The sequence below is a fragment of the Balaenoptera borealis genome (genome assembly GCF_965194805.1).
Source record: "Balaenoptera borealis genome assembly, chromosome: 20".
NCBI classification, from domain to species: Eukaryota; Metazoa; Chordata; class Mammalia; order Artiodactyla; family Balaenopteridae; genus Balaenoptera; species Balaenoptera borealis.
Window position 1 is genome coordinate 49,587,577 of NC_138879.1, and position 16,134 is coordinate 49,603,710.

The 16,134-nt window shown below is 58.5% G+C and overlaps 1 protein-coding gene across 6 annotated transcripts in view; it reads right to left on the minus strand.

Annotated features, from left to right (window-relative positions):
- Positions 1–15,095, minus strand: part of ATP2A3 (ATPase sarcoplasmic/endoplasmic reticulum Ca2+ transporting 3) — a 32,663-nt gene extending 17,568 nt beyond the window's left edge. For 5 of the 6 annotated variants that reach the window (XM_082370554.1, XM_082370557.1, XM_082370555.1 and 2 more), the window contains exons 1-8: positions 14,802–15,095; positions 6,496–6,513; positions 6,127–6,209; positions 4,545–4,649; positions 4,225–4,363; positions 3,880–3,960; positions 3,704–3,789; positions 1,670–2,134 (exon numbers count right to left, since the gene is read on the minus strand). In XM_082370554.1, coding sequence (XP_082226680.1) covers positions 1,670–2,134; positions 3,704–3,789; positions 3,880–3,960; positions 4,225–4,363; positions 4,545–4,649; positions 6,127–6,209; positions 6,496–6,513; positions 14,802–14,919 — 1,095 coding nt within the window. In that variant the 5' untranslated portion in view covers positions 14,920–15,095. The remainder of the gene's footprint in view (positions 1–1,669; positions 2,135–3,703; positions 3,790–3,879; positions 3,961–4,224; positions 4,364–4,544; positions 4,650–6,126; positions 6,210–6,495; positions 6,514–14,801) is intronic. The other variant, XM_082370559.1, reaches the window with a different exon arrangement.
- Between the last annotated feature and the right edge of the window lie 1,039 nt (positions 15,096–16,134).

Here is a 16,134-nt window from a genome sequence, read left to right on the forward strand (position 1 = left end):
TGGGACAGGAAGCCTGGGTCCTTGCCCATCTCACTATGTAACCCCTGGCGGAGCACCTAAGCCTCAGTTTCTCCACTGGTAACGGGGAGAAAGTGGGATCAGAGTGCAGCTGCCCCTCCTTGCCCTTCAAGGGAATGAGTTCCTGACCTCCAAGGGAGGAAACCTACATAGCATCCTGAGGCACAGACCCCTGTCCCCAGAGAGTGAGCTCCTGCCCACAGGGCCCAGCCCCTACCTGTGCCCCTGAGGGACAGGGGGCTCACCTCTCCCAGGGCAGCCCATGTCCTCATCTGTCAGCCAGCTCTGCCAGGGAGATAATTCTTGCTTCCTGGAAACTGCCTCACTGCACATTCCCAAGCCAATGGCCAGCCCAGCACCCAGCAGGTGCTCAATAAACATCCCTTCCATTGCACTTTCCTCCCTGCCCCTGGGGACAGCCCTCCAGCCAGCAGAGCCTCTGAGAAGTCAAGTTTCTTAGCCCATCATCCAGTATGTAAGGCCCCTATGACTTCCCTATACTGTGTTTTTCAAATCTTTATTTCAGAATCCCTAGTAGGACTGTTCAAATGAAGCCCTACTAGGGATTCTAGCAGGTCAGGGGCTGCAGGGCAGTAAAGCGTGCTGGTGCCCCCAACCCCATGGCAGCCCCTAATGGGCTTCTGTGGGGGACTAAGGTCTCAGATATAGAGCCTGGGTTTCCCAGGCCCAGTGGGCAGATTATGGGAGCAGGGGTGGGAGAGGAGTGACTGGGGCACCTAGGGAGTGGGAAATCCGAAAGCTTCACTGTCATGTCACCCACTCCTCTACCCCAGGGGCCTGCTGGAGTCTCAGCCAGACTCCCTGAAGCATGTGGGCAGCAGCCCAGGCTCTGGGATCAAGTGCCAGGGAATGAATAATTCCTGCCTGGGCCCTTCCCAGGTCACTGGAGCCGGCGTATCTGGTGATAGGCGTTGACCACAGAGAGTCACGGTGGTGAAGGATAGAACCTGGGTCCAGTCCCTGGTCCAGAAGATCCCACATGCGGCAGAGCAACTAAGCCTGTGTGCCACAACTACTGAGCCTGCGCTCTAGAGCCTGCAAGCCACAATTACTGAGCCCTCGTGCCACAAATACTGAAGCCCACGCGCCTAGAGCCCATGCTGTCCAACAAGAGGAGCCACTGAAATGAGAAGCCCACGCAGCACAGCGAAGAGTGGCCCCTGCTCGCCACAACTAAAGAAAGCCCGCGCGCAGCAACGAAGACCCAACACAGCCAAAAATAAATAAATAAATAAATTTCTAAAAAAAAAAAGAAAAAGAAGAAAAAAACGAACCTGGGTCCAGGCCCAGCTTGGATCAGATGCCCAGGCTGTACTTGACCCTCCCCTGTGTCCTTTATGGTTACCTGGCAGGGTTTGCACACGCAAACTTCAGATGGGGAAACTGAGGTTCACAGATGGGCAGTGGCCTGCCAGGACCCTACAGAGTGACACATGGGTCCTAATGATGCATGTCCAGCCAGGCTTTGCTGCTCTGCCCCATGAGAACCTGGATCTGCTCCCCACCATGGGGCAGCACGCAGGTTCTCTCCTCCACCCCTGGCCAGAAAGGAGTCAGGGAGTGGCCCAGAGAGGGAGCCTAGCCTGCCAAGCATCACACAGCAATACCCAAGCTGGCTGCAGCCACTCACCCGGCAGACCGACATCTGATTGGTGGTGAGTGTGCCCGTCTTATCAGAGCAGATGACCGAGGTGCAGCCCAGGGTCTCCACGGAGGGCAGACTCCGCACGATGGCGTTCTTGCGGGCCATGCGCCGTGTGCCCAGTGCCAGGCATGTAGTGATGACAGCCGGGAGGCCCTCAGGGATGGCGGCCACAGCCAGGGCCACGGCAATCTTGAAGTAGTAGACAGCACCTCGGAGCCAGGAGCCGCCGTGGGCCGGATCAGCAAAGTGACCAATGTTAATGACCCACACGGCCATGCAGATCACGGAGATGGCGCGGGACAGCTGCTGCCCAAACTCATCCAGCTTCTGCTGCAGGGGCGTCCGCTCTGGCGCCATGGCCGCCATCTGACTCCGGATCTTACCCAGCTCCGTGTGCAAGCCCGTGGCCACTGCCACACCCATCGCCTTGCCTGATGCAATGTTGGTGCCCTGGCCGAGGGAGCGATAAGGAAAGGGCTGGTTAGCACCCCAACTGGGGCGCAGAACCCCTGATCCCTTCAGGCTGGGGTTAGGGCTCTTATTCCCCTCCTTGGCTTTCTTTTTCTCCATACTTAGTGCTCCCAGAGGTATGCCACTATGTAGTCTCGAGTCATTACTGTCATCGCCGTGGTAGTGTCAGCTCTATGAAAGCAGGCACTTGGTTCAGTGCCACATCCCCAGTGCCTAGCATGGGGGGCCTGGCACAGAGGAAGCACCAGCTGATACTGACAGTATGATCAACCAGCACAGCACCAACCCATCAAAATTCAGCTCATAAGCGACCAATACAGCCACACAGGAGTGTGGCTAACCGTGATCTCAGGTAAACAGTCGATAAATATTTACTGAAGAATCCAGAAAATTTGAGCTGAAGTCCATCCATTCCCAAGGCCCCAGTAAAATCCCCAAGCCCTGGTGCAAGTGCCGGCCAGCCTTGAGCCTCTGTGCCCTCTGCTGTAACATGGTCCAACAGGGGCCCGAGACACAGCTGCTCTGCGGAGGCTCATAACTCGGTCCCCTTCAGACAGGTGCACTATGCTGAGGCTGGAGGGAAGGTGGGTTCTGGTGGCCTCAGCGTCCCTTCTGCCCTGAGCCATGCAGCTCCTGCCCCCCCTTACAGGACCCTCCGCTAAGGAAATGACCTGCAGTTAGCCAGGGCACCCTCCTTAGAAAGTTTCTAGTGACAGCTTCTAACGCCTGAACATGCCCTTTGGTGTCCCCTCCCCACCCAAGGCAGCTTGTCCAAAGCTTCCAGGCACCTAGGCAGGGTGCTCTCCTCAAGAAGAGCTGCGGGTGTATATCGCTTTCTCCATTTCTGTTCACTTCTGGGGAGACTTTAATAACTTAGTGCCCAGGGCCACTGCCAATTGGCCTGACACCTCCTTGTGGCCTCCGTGGGCAGCCTGTGAGCATCACTGGTTAAGTCCCTCTAAGGCCACAGGGGCTGATCCCTCCCACCAGAGCTGAACCCATCACTCTCCCTGAGACGAGCTGGGTGGCTTGGAATCTTGCCTTGGGGATCAGTTTTCCTATCTGAGAAATGGACTGTTCCTGATATCCTCCACCATTTTGGCAATGCTTCTCCCTCTAGAGGATTCTGTTGAGGCAAGAGAGGCTCTGCCTCTCTCCAGTTTAAGGCAGGATAAGCCTAGCAGGTAGGAGGAAAAGCTCTAGAATCAGGAGTCTGGGTCCACATCCCAGCTCTGTCACTCGCTGGCTGTGTGACTTGGGGCAACTTACTTAACCTCTCTGTGCCTGCTTCCTTGCTGGAAAATGCAGACAAGAGTACTTATTTCAAAGGCGCTGTGAGGATTAAATAAATTAATACAGGTAAAGGGCTTAGAACAGGGCCAAGCACACAGCCTTCAGTAAACACAGCTACTATTAGTACTATAAGTTTGTACGTATTCTTAATAACTGAGGAGGTTCTTTCCCACAGGGCTTTAGCTGATTAATCTAAATGTTATTATCTTTATCATCATCGTCCAGGCAAAGGCCCCAGGCATCCCAAGCACTTACAGAAAACAGCATGTTCTTCTTGTCCTGGTTCACAGCTCTGGGGTCGGGGATGGCATCCGTGTGCTTGGTCACAGACACAGATTCACCTGGATGCGGAATCAGAAATGAGAAGCCCCACGTGAAGGCACCTCTGTCCCCTGGCCTAGCCGCCCCCGGTCCCGGCCTCCAGGCCTCACCGGTCAGGATGGATTGATCCACTCTCAGCGTGGTGGACTTGATCTCGATGAGACGGAGGTCGGCGGGCACTTTGTCTCCCACTGTGGAGGGAGAATGGCTTGGCTGAGGGTGGCTTTCGGTGCCACCTCCCGGGAAAGCCAGGAGGGCTCCCAGGAACCAAGGCTGGGGCTGGGAGGCAGAGGCCTGAGCTGTCCCCCGGCCTACAGTCCCCTTATCTGTCTGATGGGGTTTTGGCCGAAGAGCTTTAGAGGAATCCAACAACTACCCCCTCTGCATATATAATCAGAAAGAGAAGGATGGGCTCATCCGCGTCACATAATGAAAGGAGGAGACCCCCAACGCACCTGCCACTTCCACGATGTCTCCGGGGACGATGTCCCGGGCGCGGATCCGCTGCACGCCCTTGCGGTCCGAGCGGATCACCTTGCCCATCTCAGGCTCATACTCCTTCAGGGCCTCAATGGCACTCTCAGCATTGCGTTCCTGCAGAGGCAGGAAGGCTGTCTGTCCCTGCTGGCCCCAGCAGGCCACCCCCTTGGAGTGACACCCTTAGGGCCCGGGATGGATCTGGAAGCAGAGGACCTGCAGGATTCCAGGACCAAATGGAGGTCACACCTAGCAGCTGGGAGACCCCGGGGCCCAGCCCCACCACCGAGCCTCCCACCTGCCACACGCCCACGATCGCATTGGCCACAAGGATCAGCATGATGACCAGGGGCTCCACGAAGGCAGTTGTGGTCTCCTCATCCTCCTCGAACCAGGCCAGGACCTGCCGGGATCAAAGCTGGTGAGTTTAGGCTATGCCGTGGGCCAGGGTCTGCTTGCCATTCCCTTTGTGTGCTGGGTCTCTGTCTGCTCCCGTTTTGGGGGAAATACCCCTGGGGAGCCCCGGACCTAGAGAGGTCTGCTCTCAGAAGGCCTTGGCTTAGGAAGTCCAGCCCCTGCAGGTAGTGACCACCAGAGCCCACGTCCCACCCCACCCACTTTCAGGGACGTGGGGCCGCTGTGCGACGGCCAGCAGGAGGCGTTGCCATCTGCCTGGCGGTGGTTCTCGGAGCAGGTGTGGTGCCCAGACCAGGAGCAGCAGCAGCGTCACCTGGGAACTTGTTAGAAATGCAAATTCTTGGCGTCCATCCCAGACCTCCCGAGTCAGAAACTCTGGGGTGGGGCCCAGCAGTCTGTGTTTTAAGCAGCCCAGGTGATCCTGCTGCAGGCTCAAGTTCACGGTTCACGGACCAGAGGACCATGATTCCAGCCAGAGCCCAGGCCTGGAGGCGCGAGACCTGGTTCAAGTCCGTTCCCACCTCTTGGCCCAAGTGGGTACTTGTCATCCTCTCCAGGCCTCAGTGTGTTCACCTGTTCCGTGGAGAGGGTACCAGAACGCTTTTGGCTCAGCTGTTTTGGGCACCTGCCTGGATAGACTTTTCTTTTTTAAGAGTCCTCCGTTTCCAAGGAACAGTGAGTGGCCAGGAGGGTCAGACACAGCTGGCTGGGCCCCTCCTGGCTGGAGGGTCCCGGAGCAGGAGTCACATGCACCCTCAGGGCTCCATTCCCTGCACGACCGTTGAGTCTCTGCTGCTCAGCCACTGGTGTTCCCCTTCCCCACCGCTCCACTCTGGCCCCATGGCCCTGCAGGTCCAGAAGGAGTCTGGGCAGGGCGGATGGGGGACAGCAACGGGGAGCAGCCTCCACGAGGAGGCTGCAGGAGGTTAAGGCCCAAAGTCTGTCTGAGGAGTCTGGAAGTCACAGAATGTGACTCATAGCCGGGGTGATTTTGCCCCCCAGGGACATTTGGCAACATCTGTAGGCTTGATTGTTACAAGTGGGGAGTGCTACTGGCATCTGGTGGGCAGAGGCCAGGGATGCTGCTAAAAATTCTACAGTGCACAGGACAGCTCCCACCACAAAGAATGATCTGGTCCAAGAAGTCAGCAGGGCTGATGCTGAGAAACCCTGTGCTAAGGCAAGGAGGGGCGGGGTCAGGCCTGTGCTTTCGCAAGCTCACTCTGACAGCCAGGGGGCGGATGGGAGCAAGCTCGCTCTGACAGCCAGGGGACAGATGGGAGCCGGGAGTCCAGGGCGGGGGGCTGCGAGGGTTTGGGCAAGGGCAGGGGCCAGGCAGGGGCCCAGGGAGGCCCACAGCTGAGAAGACAGCCCTGTGGCCCAGAGCCTGAGCCTCTGAGCACTGCCCTGCCCTGGTCTCCCTCCCGGGTTGCCCGATGCCATGAAACGGGGGCCCTACTTACGAAGGAGACCAGGGCCGCCAGCAGCAGGATGCGCACCAGGAGGTCCTCAAACTGCTCCAGCACCAGCTCCCACAGGGACTTCCCTGGGGACGGGAGCACCGCATGAGGCCTGGGCCCCTGACCGACTGACCTGCTTGCATGCAGATCTGGGGCGGCCTCAGGACCACCTGGCCCACTCCCTCCCTACCATTTGAAGAGGGAGAGCCAGAGGCCCTGAGAGGCACAGATGGGCAATGCCGGGAGTGGGGGGAGGGTGGGATTGCTCAGCAAGGCCCCACCCAGCCGGGGGGTGGGGAGGACACAGCCTGACAGTGAATGGCCCACGATGTCGTCTGGTGACCTCATAGGCCGCCCTGGCCCAAGGCTCACCTTCCTCGGTCGGGAGCTCTGCAGGATCCAGGCAGCCACGGGAGCCATGGGGAGACAAGAAATGACTGGGTTATAGAGTGGAGTCTGAGCAGCCCCTCCCCATGTGCCCACCGGGACCTCCACGATGGGCAGGACACATCACCCCAGTTCTCTGACATCACAGAACGGATGGTTTGAGCCCAGATGCTTCCACCCCTCACCCTCACCTCACTCTGGTTGAGGAAGGTCTGGCGTGGCCTGGCTCACCCTGGGACAAGATGGGAGCCAGGAGTGGCCTTCTAGACCCTCCCCCATTGCACAGAGGGGTAACCGAGGCCTGGAGAAGAGACGGGACCCCCGAGGTCACACAGGGAGTTGGTAGTTCTCACAGCTCCCTGCACTGCTCTTTCTCAGATGCCCACCTGGTCCTGTTCAATGTCCCCCACCCACGGCAGGGTAGCCCCTCCCTCAAATTGAGAACATCGGCTCAGGCCACCTCTGACACACCTGCTTCTCCAGGACCACAAGGACAAGGCCCACAGCACCGCTGTCCCTCTGAGCCCCACCTCATCCCAGGCTCCCCCTGAGCACGACCCCAGCAGCCAGCATCCCGGGCACTGAGAAACCCGCCGCAGTTCAGTTCCTAGAGGTTGAGCCTCAGCTTGTCCCCTCCCAGGCCCTCCGCTCCAGGCAAGCTCAGTGAGGACCCAGCCGGCATGCCCAGGCCCAGACCATAGAACATTTTGAAGAACCATGTTTCCAAACACCACCAGGACCTGCTGTCACTTTACAGGCTCCACTTTTATCTCCTGTTTCCCGAAGTACCTATGTTACAGGTGGAGCTGGCTGCCCCAGTACCTGAAGTCTTGGACTCTTCCCAACAGCCTAACGGGGAGGCAGGTGGGAATTCCGACCCCGTTTCGCAGGTGCAAGAGCTGAGGTCCAGAGTGGATTCGTGGCTTGAACAAGGTCACACAGCCAGCAAGGGTTATCTGTGGGTCTGTGGAAAGGGGCCCTGGACGGGCTTCTCCCTCCTCCTGCCGAGCTCGGGACCTGCCCACGGCTGTCCAAGGCCCCTCCCAGATCAAGCCTAACTGAGCCTTGCCTCCTCCTGTCTACCTCCCCGGCCCCCACCCCGGGTCGCTCGGGAGCTTGTTAGCATGCAGAATCCGAGCCCCACCCCAGGCTGGCTCTCCCTCTCTCCTCCTCCCTGACATGGGTCCTTGCCTCTGTCCACCTGCTTTCAGCTCGAGCACCTGCCAGCATTTTTTCCCATGGGCACCTCTCCCCTGACCATCTGTTTCGAAGGTCTGGGGTCTGCACCTGGCAGCTGAACCATGGGGAGTAATAAGCAGCCCACTGGGCTGCAGGAATCCAGGAGGAACACATGTAACCTAAAAATACACTTTCTAGCATTTTCTCCAAAGTCCTATTTTAGGCAATGGCTGACATTTTCCGTGGAAAATGTAATCTCCAGTGTCCTGCGTTGAGATTAAAATCAAACAGACTTTTTCCTTCTGATCTATTTAGCTGAGGCGAACAGGAAAGGCGGGGGGAGGGCCAGGCCTGGTTTCTGGGCCAGTTCTCCAATGGAGCAGGGTCCTTTAGAGGTCTTCTCAGCCATGCCCCAGCCTCATGGCGCACACCAGCCTGCTTCTGCCATGCTCGACCCAGGAGCTTCCTCAACCCCTCACCTCTGCAGGTGTCTTCAGGGTTCCTGACCTAAGGGACAGTGTATCCGTAAGTCTCACCTGAATCCCTCCTGCTGTCTCCCTGACCCCTCCCTCTATCTGGCATGTAGCCCCTTGACCACCATATTCCTCAGGGCTTTTTTGCTGGGTAGGAGCGAGGCCTGGGGTTGGGAATCATGTTATGGGACACACATACCAGCTCTAGTCCCCCCTGCAAGCTGCCCTCTGCCTGCAGGTCTCACCAGTTCTCCTTTCTCTCCCCTTCCACCTGGATCTCCCCTTCTGCTGACCCACAGCTCGATCCAGGGTCCACTCTTGGTGGTGGTCATCGTGCTGTTCCCCAAATACTTCTCATTCTCCCCACCTTGTGGGCACACAGTAGGACTGCACGTCCCAGCTTCCTGTGTGAGTTGCAAAAAGAAGGATGTATATTCCGGCTGGAATGTTGAACTGCTGGAGAAGGGCCTTCCCACCCCAGTGGTCCCCCTGTCTCCCCCCAGCCAAGGTCACCTGAAAGAACATAATATCCCATGTCCTGATTGTTGGGCTGGATGTCCTCATCCCATCAATCGGTTCATCCTTCTATTGTGGCCCTAGAGCCATCAGCCCAATCATCCCAGCCCAAAGGCTCTTCCTCACGAAACAGGTGGTGTTTTGGGGGTTACTGGGCCGTATCTGCTCAGGCCTGATCTGCTTCAAACTCCAATCCTGCCAAGACTCTGAACAACCCAGTTCTCCCCTCACATGAATTAGTTCCAGGGCCACGGTGGGGGATCCAGGGGCTAGGAGAGCACCTCCTCCCCTTCCCAGACATCCCTAGAAGATGCTGGTTCCCCCTTGCTATCTCCAGGCTGCATGTGGTGGGGCTGAGCCAGTTGCCCTTGAAATGATGGCACTGGGCCCTCAGCAGCACCAGATGCCCCATTTGTTAAGTGAGAATGCCCTGGCCCTGCCCACCTCTTGGTGCCATCTGCCAGGCTGCATGGGCCAAGTCAGTAACAGGAGGTGCTGCCCCTCCCAGACCCCAGCTGGGCCAGCCTGGGGGCATATGAGCCCCCACTATTCTTGTCTGGACCTCTCACATGGTGGCTTCTCCTGGCCGAACCGTGCTCTGGGTCACTGTTGCCAGACTGAACCAGCCCACGTCCACAGATGCCCGATGCGGAGCTGGCCCGGAACGGCCTGGGATGTGATTAGAGAAACTCTGCAGCTTAGAGCAGAGAGCCTGGTCCAGAGGGCTGGGGTTCAAATCCTATATCTTGGTAGTTCTGTGGCCACAGGCAAGTCACTTTAACCCTGGCTGTGCCTCAGTTTCCCCATCTGGAAAATGGGGGTAATAATAGTAACTACCTCATAAGGTTGCTGTGAAGATGAAATGATGTAATATGTATGAAGAACTTAGACTAATGCACAGCACATGGTGAATGCTCAGTAAACGTCAGCCATAACAACAGTTAAGAGGATGGAAGCTCCAGTGTCCCTAGCACCTGGGACAGCGCCTGGCACACAGTAGGTGCTCAATAAAACTCTGTGAATGAATGAATGACCCTGCCCTGCTCACAGACCTTCAGTGGCTCTCCTGGACCTACAGGATAAAGACTAACCTTAACAGGGCTTTCAAGGTCTTCCTGGATTTGCCCCAACCCACCCTTTCAGAATCACTCTCATATCTTAGACGTCTGTCCCTCCCTCTGCCAGCCAAGTGAGATGCCTCAGGATTGCTACTACATCCCCTGGTTTTGCGAAAGCTTTCCCCCTCCACGATTTTGTTTCGCCATTTTTTCTGTGCAGGGTACCTCCCCATTTCCTCATCTGAACCTCCAGGAAGGCTTCTCAGAAAAGCTCTGCTCTCAAGGGTCATCAATGTTGCCTTCTGCTTCCCGCCCCGGAGCACCCCCAGGGCAGGCAGGGGCTGAGTCATCCCTGGGTCCACACAGAGCCTCACTGAATTGTTTATTCGGTTGCCCCATGGTTCAGCCCTGGACCCTGGGCCCACAGCCCAGAGCCCAGGAGAAGCGGGGTGCAGGGCCAGGGCTGCCCCCAGGCTCCACACACCACCTGCTCCCCTAATCCCCCCTCGACTCCTTCCTTCTCACAACACTGGAAACTGGTATTTCGGCTTCTAAGTGTTGGTTCCAGTTGGGAGAGGCGAGTGCTCACCAAGGTCTTCCTCAAAGGTAAATTTACAGAGCAATTAAATCCTCACTCACAAAGTAAGGGAGAGACCTTGGCTGGCAGACCCCACCCCGCCCACCTGGCCTGCCACCGCCTCCAGGCCCCACCCGGAGTGGATAGCCTCTGCCCTGCTGCAGCCTTACTGGCTGACCAGGCCCAGACGCGAAGTGTTTGCAGGGCATCCTCGGTGCTGTGGGCAGACCCAGCCCCGCCTCAGGGAGCTCCTGGTGCAAGGGCTTGGGGTTCTGCAGGGGCAGGGCTGGTGCTGTTCCTGAGAGGGGGCACTAAGGCTGCCCAACAAGGGTGTGAGAAATGGGGTGAAACCTGAAATACCCGCCTCAGATCCGAGTCAGTTCACATCTGCAAGGCCCTTGGGGGATCTCAGGGGCCTGTCTCTGCCCTACTGACAACACTGGGGCCAAGGAAGCGGGTACCTGGGCTGAGGGCAGGAGGTAAGGTCAGAGTGGAGACCCCACCGGCAGGAATCTAAATCCAGACTATCCCTCCCACCTGGCACCCCTGGAGCTCTGGTACCCACTGTACAGATGGGCAGGCTGAGGTCCAGGAGGGCAGGCTCCAGCCCCTGTCACAGCTCCTCCCCCAGCTCCCCTAAACAGAGACACCGCCCCTCCCCCGCAGAGACTTCCTGGGACCTCGCCTGACTCCCACATCAGTGGGCTCTGGGGTGGGGGTGGCTTAGGTGTTGGCTCGCCCGCTTGGGGGGACACCCCCAACCCAGTCCTGCCTCCTGCCTAGGCTCACGTCCAGCGGGGGTGATAGGCAGCCCATCCACGGACATGAGGAGATCAGATGGCTCCTGATTATAGGAAAAAATGCCCAACATGACTGGCAAACAGAGAAATGCAAAGTAAGACTATGAGAGACCACTCTTCTATGAGATTGGCGTCCAATAACACACTGTGCTGGTGAGGTGGTAGGGAAATGGGCAGGTCAACTGGTGCAACTTTATGGAGAACAATTTAGCAACAGCAGTCAAAATTTAAAATACACATGCCCTTTGACCCAGCAATTCCCCCTCTAGGAATTTATCCTTTGGAGATATTCACAGTGTGTGAAATGACATGGGGACAAGGATGTGCCTTATAACGCATGTGTGATAACAGAGGCTTCGAACAACCCCAGAGCCCATCAAAAGCTCGGGTGAAGAAATGCTGGAACAGCCACATGATGAAACTCTGAGTGGCCACTAGGAAGCCCAAGGATGCTCCACGTGGAACCATCTGCAAGAGTGACTCTGTCACGTGGAAAGCAGGGGCAAAACAGCCCCCCAAATCCACTCCCTTTCATGTAAAAAAGATCATCGATCACAGACCCAGAGGTGTGTGTGCACAGAATATCTTGGGAAGGAGATACTGGGGTGGCTGGGAGTGGGTGACTGGGGACAGGGCTGGGGAGAATTTACTATATACTTTTTGTACCTTTTGAATGTGGTACTGTGTGCACATTTTTATTCAAAAAAATAAGTTGAAGGGATGTAGAAAGGCCCCTCCAAGAAAGCTGAGTCCTGGGCACCTCTGGGGTCTGCAGAGAAAGGCGGCTCACAGGAGGCCAGGAGTCTCCCACTTACTGCCCTGTTGGGGCCTCAGAGGACATGGCTACTTGCTGGGGTTGGGACAGATGGGGGGGAGGGAGGTGAGACTCCCAGTACACTCACTGACTGAGGCCCCTCCCGCAGCTCTGAGGAGTGGGGAGGGAGGATCCCCAGCCCCTGCTTCCCCTCTTCCTGTGCTGGCAGAACTTGTGAACTTCAAGACTTAAGCAAATGACTTCCTTGTGGTTTCCAGCCTAACGACCTTGCAGGTGCATAGACTCCTGGGGTGGGGGAAGGACACTAGTCCCTGGGGTGTTCCTTCCACCTGCAGGTCCCGCCCCCTCCCCCCCACCCCCGTTTCTGGCCCAGAGCCAGGCCCAGCTCCTTCTGCCACAAGAAGGGATGGCTTGGTGTACGCAAACACTCACAAATGTCTGGCATGGGTCCTATCGTAGCCTCACTTATGATGAGCAAATAGAGGCACCGAGAGGCAAATCGGTTTATCCAGGATCGCACAGCTATGAAAGGGCAGAGCTAGGGCTCACAACCCTGTCAGCCTCACCCCAGAGGCTGCGTGGGTGGAGAACGCGGGACACCCGCACCTCCTCCTCAGGCCGGGGCTCGGCTGGGGGAGCACGAGGCAGGAAGGGGCAGCCGGCTCCCTTCTCCTCACCTGATGACTTCCAGAGCCCTGGAATGCTTCCCGAGGAAAAAGCCCTTGGGGGCCCCGCGGGGGCTGGGGGCAAGGCTGTACTAGCTCCTGTCTAGCTGACCCCAGCTCCTAGCACAGGCCCCAACACCAGGGTCCCAGAGTCTGCAGAACCGATGACCCCCCTTGAACAGACGGGGGAACTGAGGCCCAGAGAGGGGCAGGCAACCAGTACCAGCTCTACCACTTACTGTGTGACCTTGGGTAAGCTGTCTAACCTCCTGGTGCCTCAGTTACCTCCTCTGTAAAATGGGGATGACAACAGCTGTTTTCATAGAGTTGTTTTGGGGAAGGAATGAGACAAGAGGTGAAAAGTGCTATAAGACCAATGCCTGGCACGTAGTATCAATAGGTAGTCAGTGAACAGGAGCTTTCATTTTTACTACCATCGAAGCACAGAGGAACCAGAGGAGCCCAGGAATGGCCCCCCAACTTTTCCTACCACCCTCCCCAAAATGCACATCCACCTCTCTGGACCTACACACTGCACCAACATCCTTATTCATCACCCCACACAGATGCTCAGCCGCCAGGGCACCCCCAAATCCTCTCACCTAGACAAAACAACATGGGGGGAACTAGAGGCTCCCTCCTTCCCAGCCACCTTCCCCTCCTCATGAAGACATGGGGGGCCAGAAAGGAGAAGGGTGTTGGCCAGGGTAACGCAGGGCAACATCTGTGTGATTCTGGAGGCAGAACCAAGGGCTGGATCTCCAGCTTCCCTTGGGAGTCAGGACTCCCAAGCTGGAGGCCACAGCAGCACAGAAGAGGCGGTGGAACCCCAGACCTGCTGCCCCGACCCCCAGCCCCACCCATGGGCTGGGGGACCAGCCCTGATGCCCTGCGCTCCTGCAGTGAGGACACCCTCCCTGCCAAGTCACTAGTAGGGGATATTAAATAATATTTATCTCCCTAGTTCCTCCCACAGCTCAACTAAATATAGCAACTAATTTTTTCGAAAAAGGATTTCTGCTCCAGAAAGATAATATTTATATAAGAGGTGGTTGTCATAAACCAATACAAAACCCAAAGCTCCCTTTCTGACAGCTCTTCGTAATTTTCAAGCCAGCCCTGAGCAGTGAGACACACAGGCCAGAGAACCTTCCTTCCGGCTGGCGGGGAACCCTGAAAGGGTGAGGCCCCAAGTTCAGAAAGGGCGTCGGTCCAGGCTGCACTCTGGGGATCGAGGCGACATTTCTCTCTGGACCCCTAACACTCTGCCCCGTGCCGTGGGGGTGGGCCAAAGGGGTGGCAAATCCTGCCTGCAAGCGACCTGGGGAGGGACCTCTACATCTTCTACCATGTCTGGGTCATATCTGGACAGTACTGGCACTTGCCGTGCTTTTTGGCAGGTGGAGAATCCCACACTCCTTTGAACATGAGGAAGAACGATACCTTTCCCTCCCAAACAGCAACAGCATGAAGGCTCCCTCGTTGCCCAGAGATGGGCAGGCGTGGCTCCAGGTCACCCAGGAAGGAAAGGCCTCCCCAGGCAACTCCCTGGGTGAGGCCTTGAACCTGCCACCCCCAAGGAGGAGGTGGGTCTCCCGCCTCAGCAGTTCAAAGACCCCACCGACTCCGCCAGCCACATCCGCCTGGGGGTGCAGAAAGAGGAAGACCTGGGGGTGGGGTAACCAAGCCTGCCAGCTGACAAGCTGCACCTTCTGGGCGTTTTACTGAGCCCTCGTGGGAGACCCTCGGGGTCAGCTAGGAGGCTGGGCCTCAGAGTCCCCGGCTGGTCCCTCGCCGGCCGACCCCGATGTGTGCACCTGCACGACTCCGGCCGACTGCGGCGGCGCGGGGATGCAGCGCTGAGCGTCGATGGGGGTGGGCGAGGGCCTGCAGGAGTGGACTGGGACGCGGGTGGAGGTGGGAAGCCCGGAAGGGCCGCACGGGTCCCTGGGCCCGGAGAGAGGAGAGCGGGGCAGGGGAGCCAGGCGTCCGGTCTCCGAACCCGGAACCCGCACCCCCCCCTTCCCCTACGAAGGTACCGCGCAGCCCCGCCGGGAGCCCCAAGGGCATCTGCAGAGGTTTCCGGAGCCCTCGCTTCCTGCCTGCCCGCCCGCCCGCGGGGACCGATGGCTGGGAGGGGAGAGGACCGCTCCGCAGCCGCGGTGCCGCGGCGGGGGTGGGGGTGGGCGCAATACGGAGACCGCGGCGCACGCGGCCCCGGCTGCCCCCGCGTGGCCCGCGCTCTCACCGTTAGGACCATAGCGCTCCCGCGCGCCGGTCACCTGCTCCGGGCTCAGGCCGCCCTCGGCAGTCACCGAGAAGCGGCGCAGCACGTCGGCGGCCGGGAGCAGGTGCGCCTCCTCCATGCCGCCCCCCCCGGCAGTCTGCGCCGTCGGCACAGTCGGGGTCGCCTCTCCGCGGGGATACTGCGCGGGGGGCTCGGGCCCCGACGGGCGCCGCGCGAGGCCAGGACCGCGCTGGAACCTTCCCCGACGGCAGTGGCGGCGGCGGCCCCGGCCCGCGCCAGGATGCTGCGCCCCGGGCTCCCTCCCAGGGGCGGGGCAGCCCGGGGCCCGCCCCCGCACTCACACCCCTTCCGGCCGCCCTCAGAGCCCTCCGCCCCGCCCCCGCAGGGCCCCGGGGCGCGGAGGCTGAGCTGCCTGCCCATTCTGCAGAAGGGGGAACTGAGGCCGCCCACGCGGAACGCGCTGAGCTTGGGGGAGCCGAGGGAGCGTGGTCCGGAAGGGCCTCGACCACTGTCCACAGGGCAGAGAACTGGGGAGGGCTGCTGAGCGCGTGTCTCTGAGCTGCCTTCTTTTGAGCCCTCTTGGGTCCTGGGAAGTTGCAAAACGGGGATGTCCATAGAGGGGCTTCCTACCCCCCTACTCGAATTTTGCAAAGTGTGACCCTGGGTCTAGAGGGAACCCAAAAGCCTGTGAATAAGCAAGACTCCTCTGGAGATTACTTGATGTTTTCTTCTTTTGATGTTTATGCTTGCTTTATTGTTTTCCTAAAGTCCAGCGAAGAGCGGTTATTCCTCACACAATCAGAACCTCTAACAATGACCCAGGATATAAGAAAGTAAACCAGTCTTGCTACCTTACACTCACACCTTCACCCCAGCAGGAAACGTAACTGCCAGGTGGGATGAGGGTTCCCTGGAGAAGTCTGAGGGTGTGGGGTGGAGGCCTCTGACCAGGCCCCCAGGGAGAGTGACCCTGGCGCAGGGCAGGGGAGGGAAGAGGAACCCCTACTCCGGTGCTCCCTGAGCTCCAGTCTGTCCAGGGGTACCAGGAGGAGGGCTGCAGGTCAGGGAAGCAAACTGTGGGAAGGCAGAAACCACTCACCCCGCCAAAGGGAAGAGCAAAAAAGAGCAATCTGCTTGCGCCGCTCCAGCTTGAGAGACCCAGCCAGTCTCACCCACCCACCATCATACCCCTACCGGTGGCCTCTGCTGCCCAGAGCTCTGGGATCCACCTTGGTGGCCCAAGGTCAGAGATGCCAGGACTGAGCCCACTCAGCCGGCTGTTCAAACCCCAAACCCTACAGTGCCTCTGCAAACAGAAAGCCTTCCGGGAGAC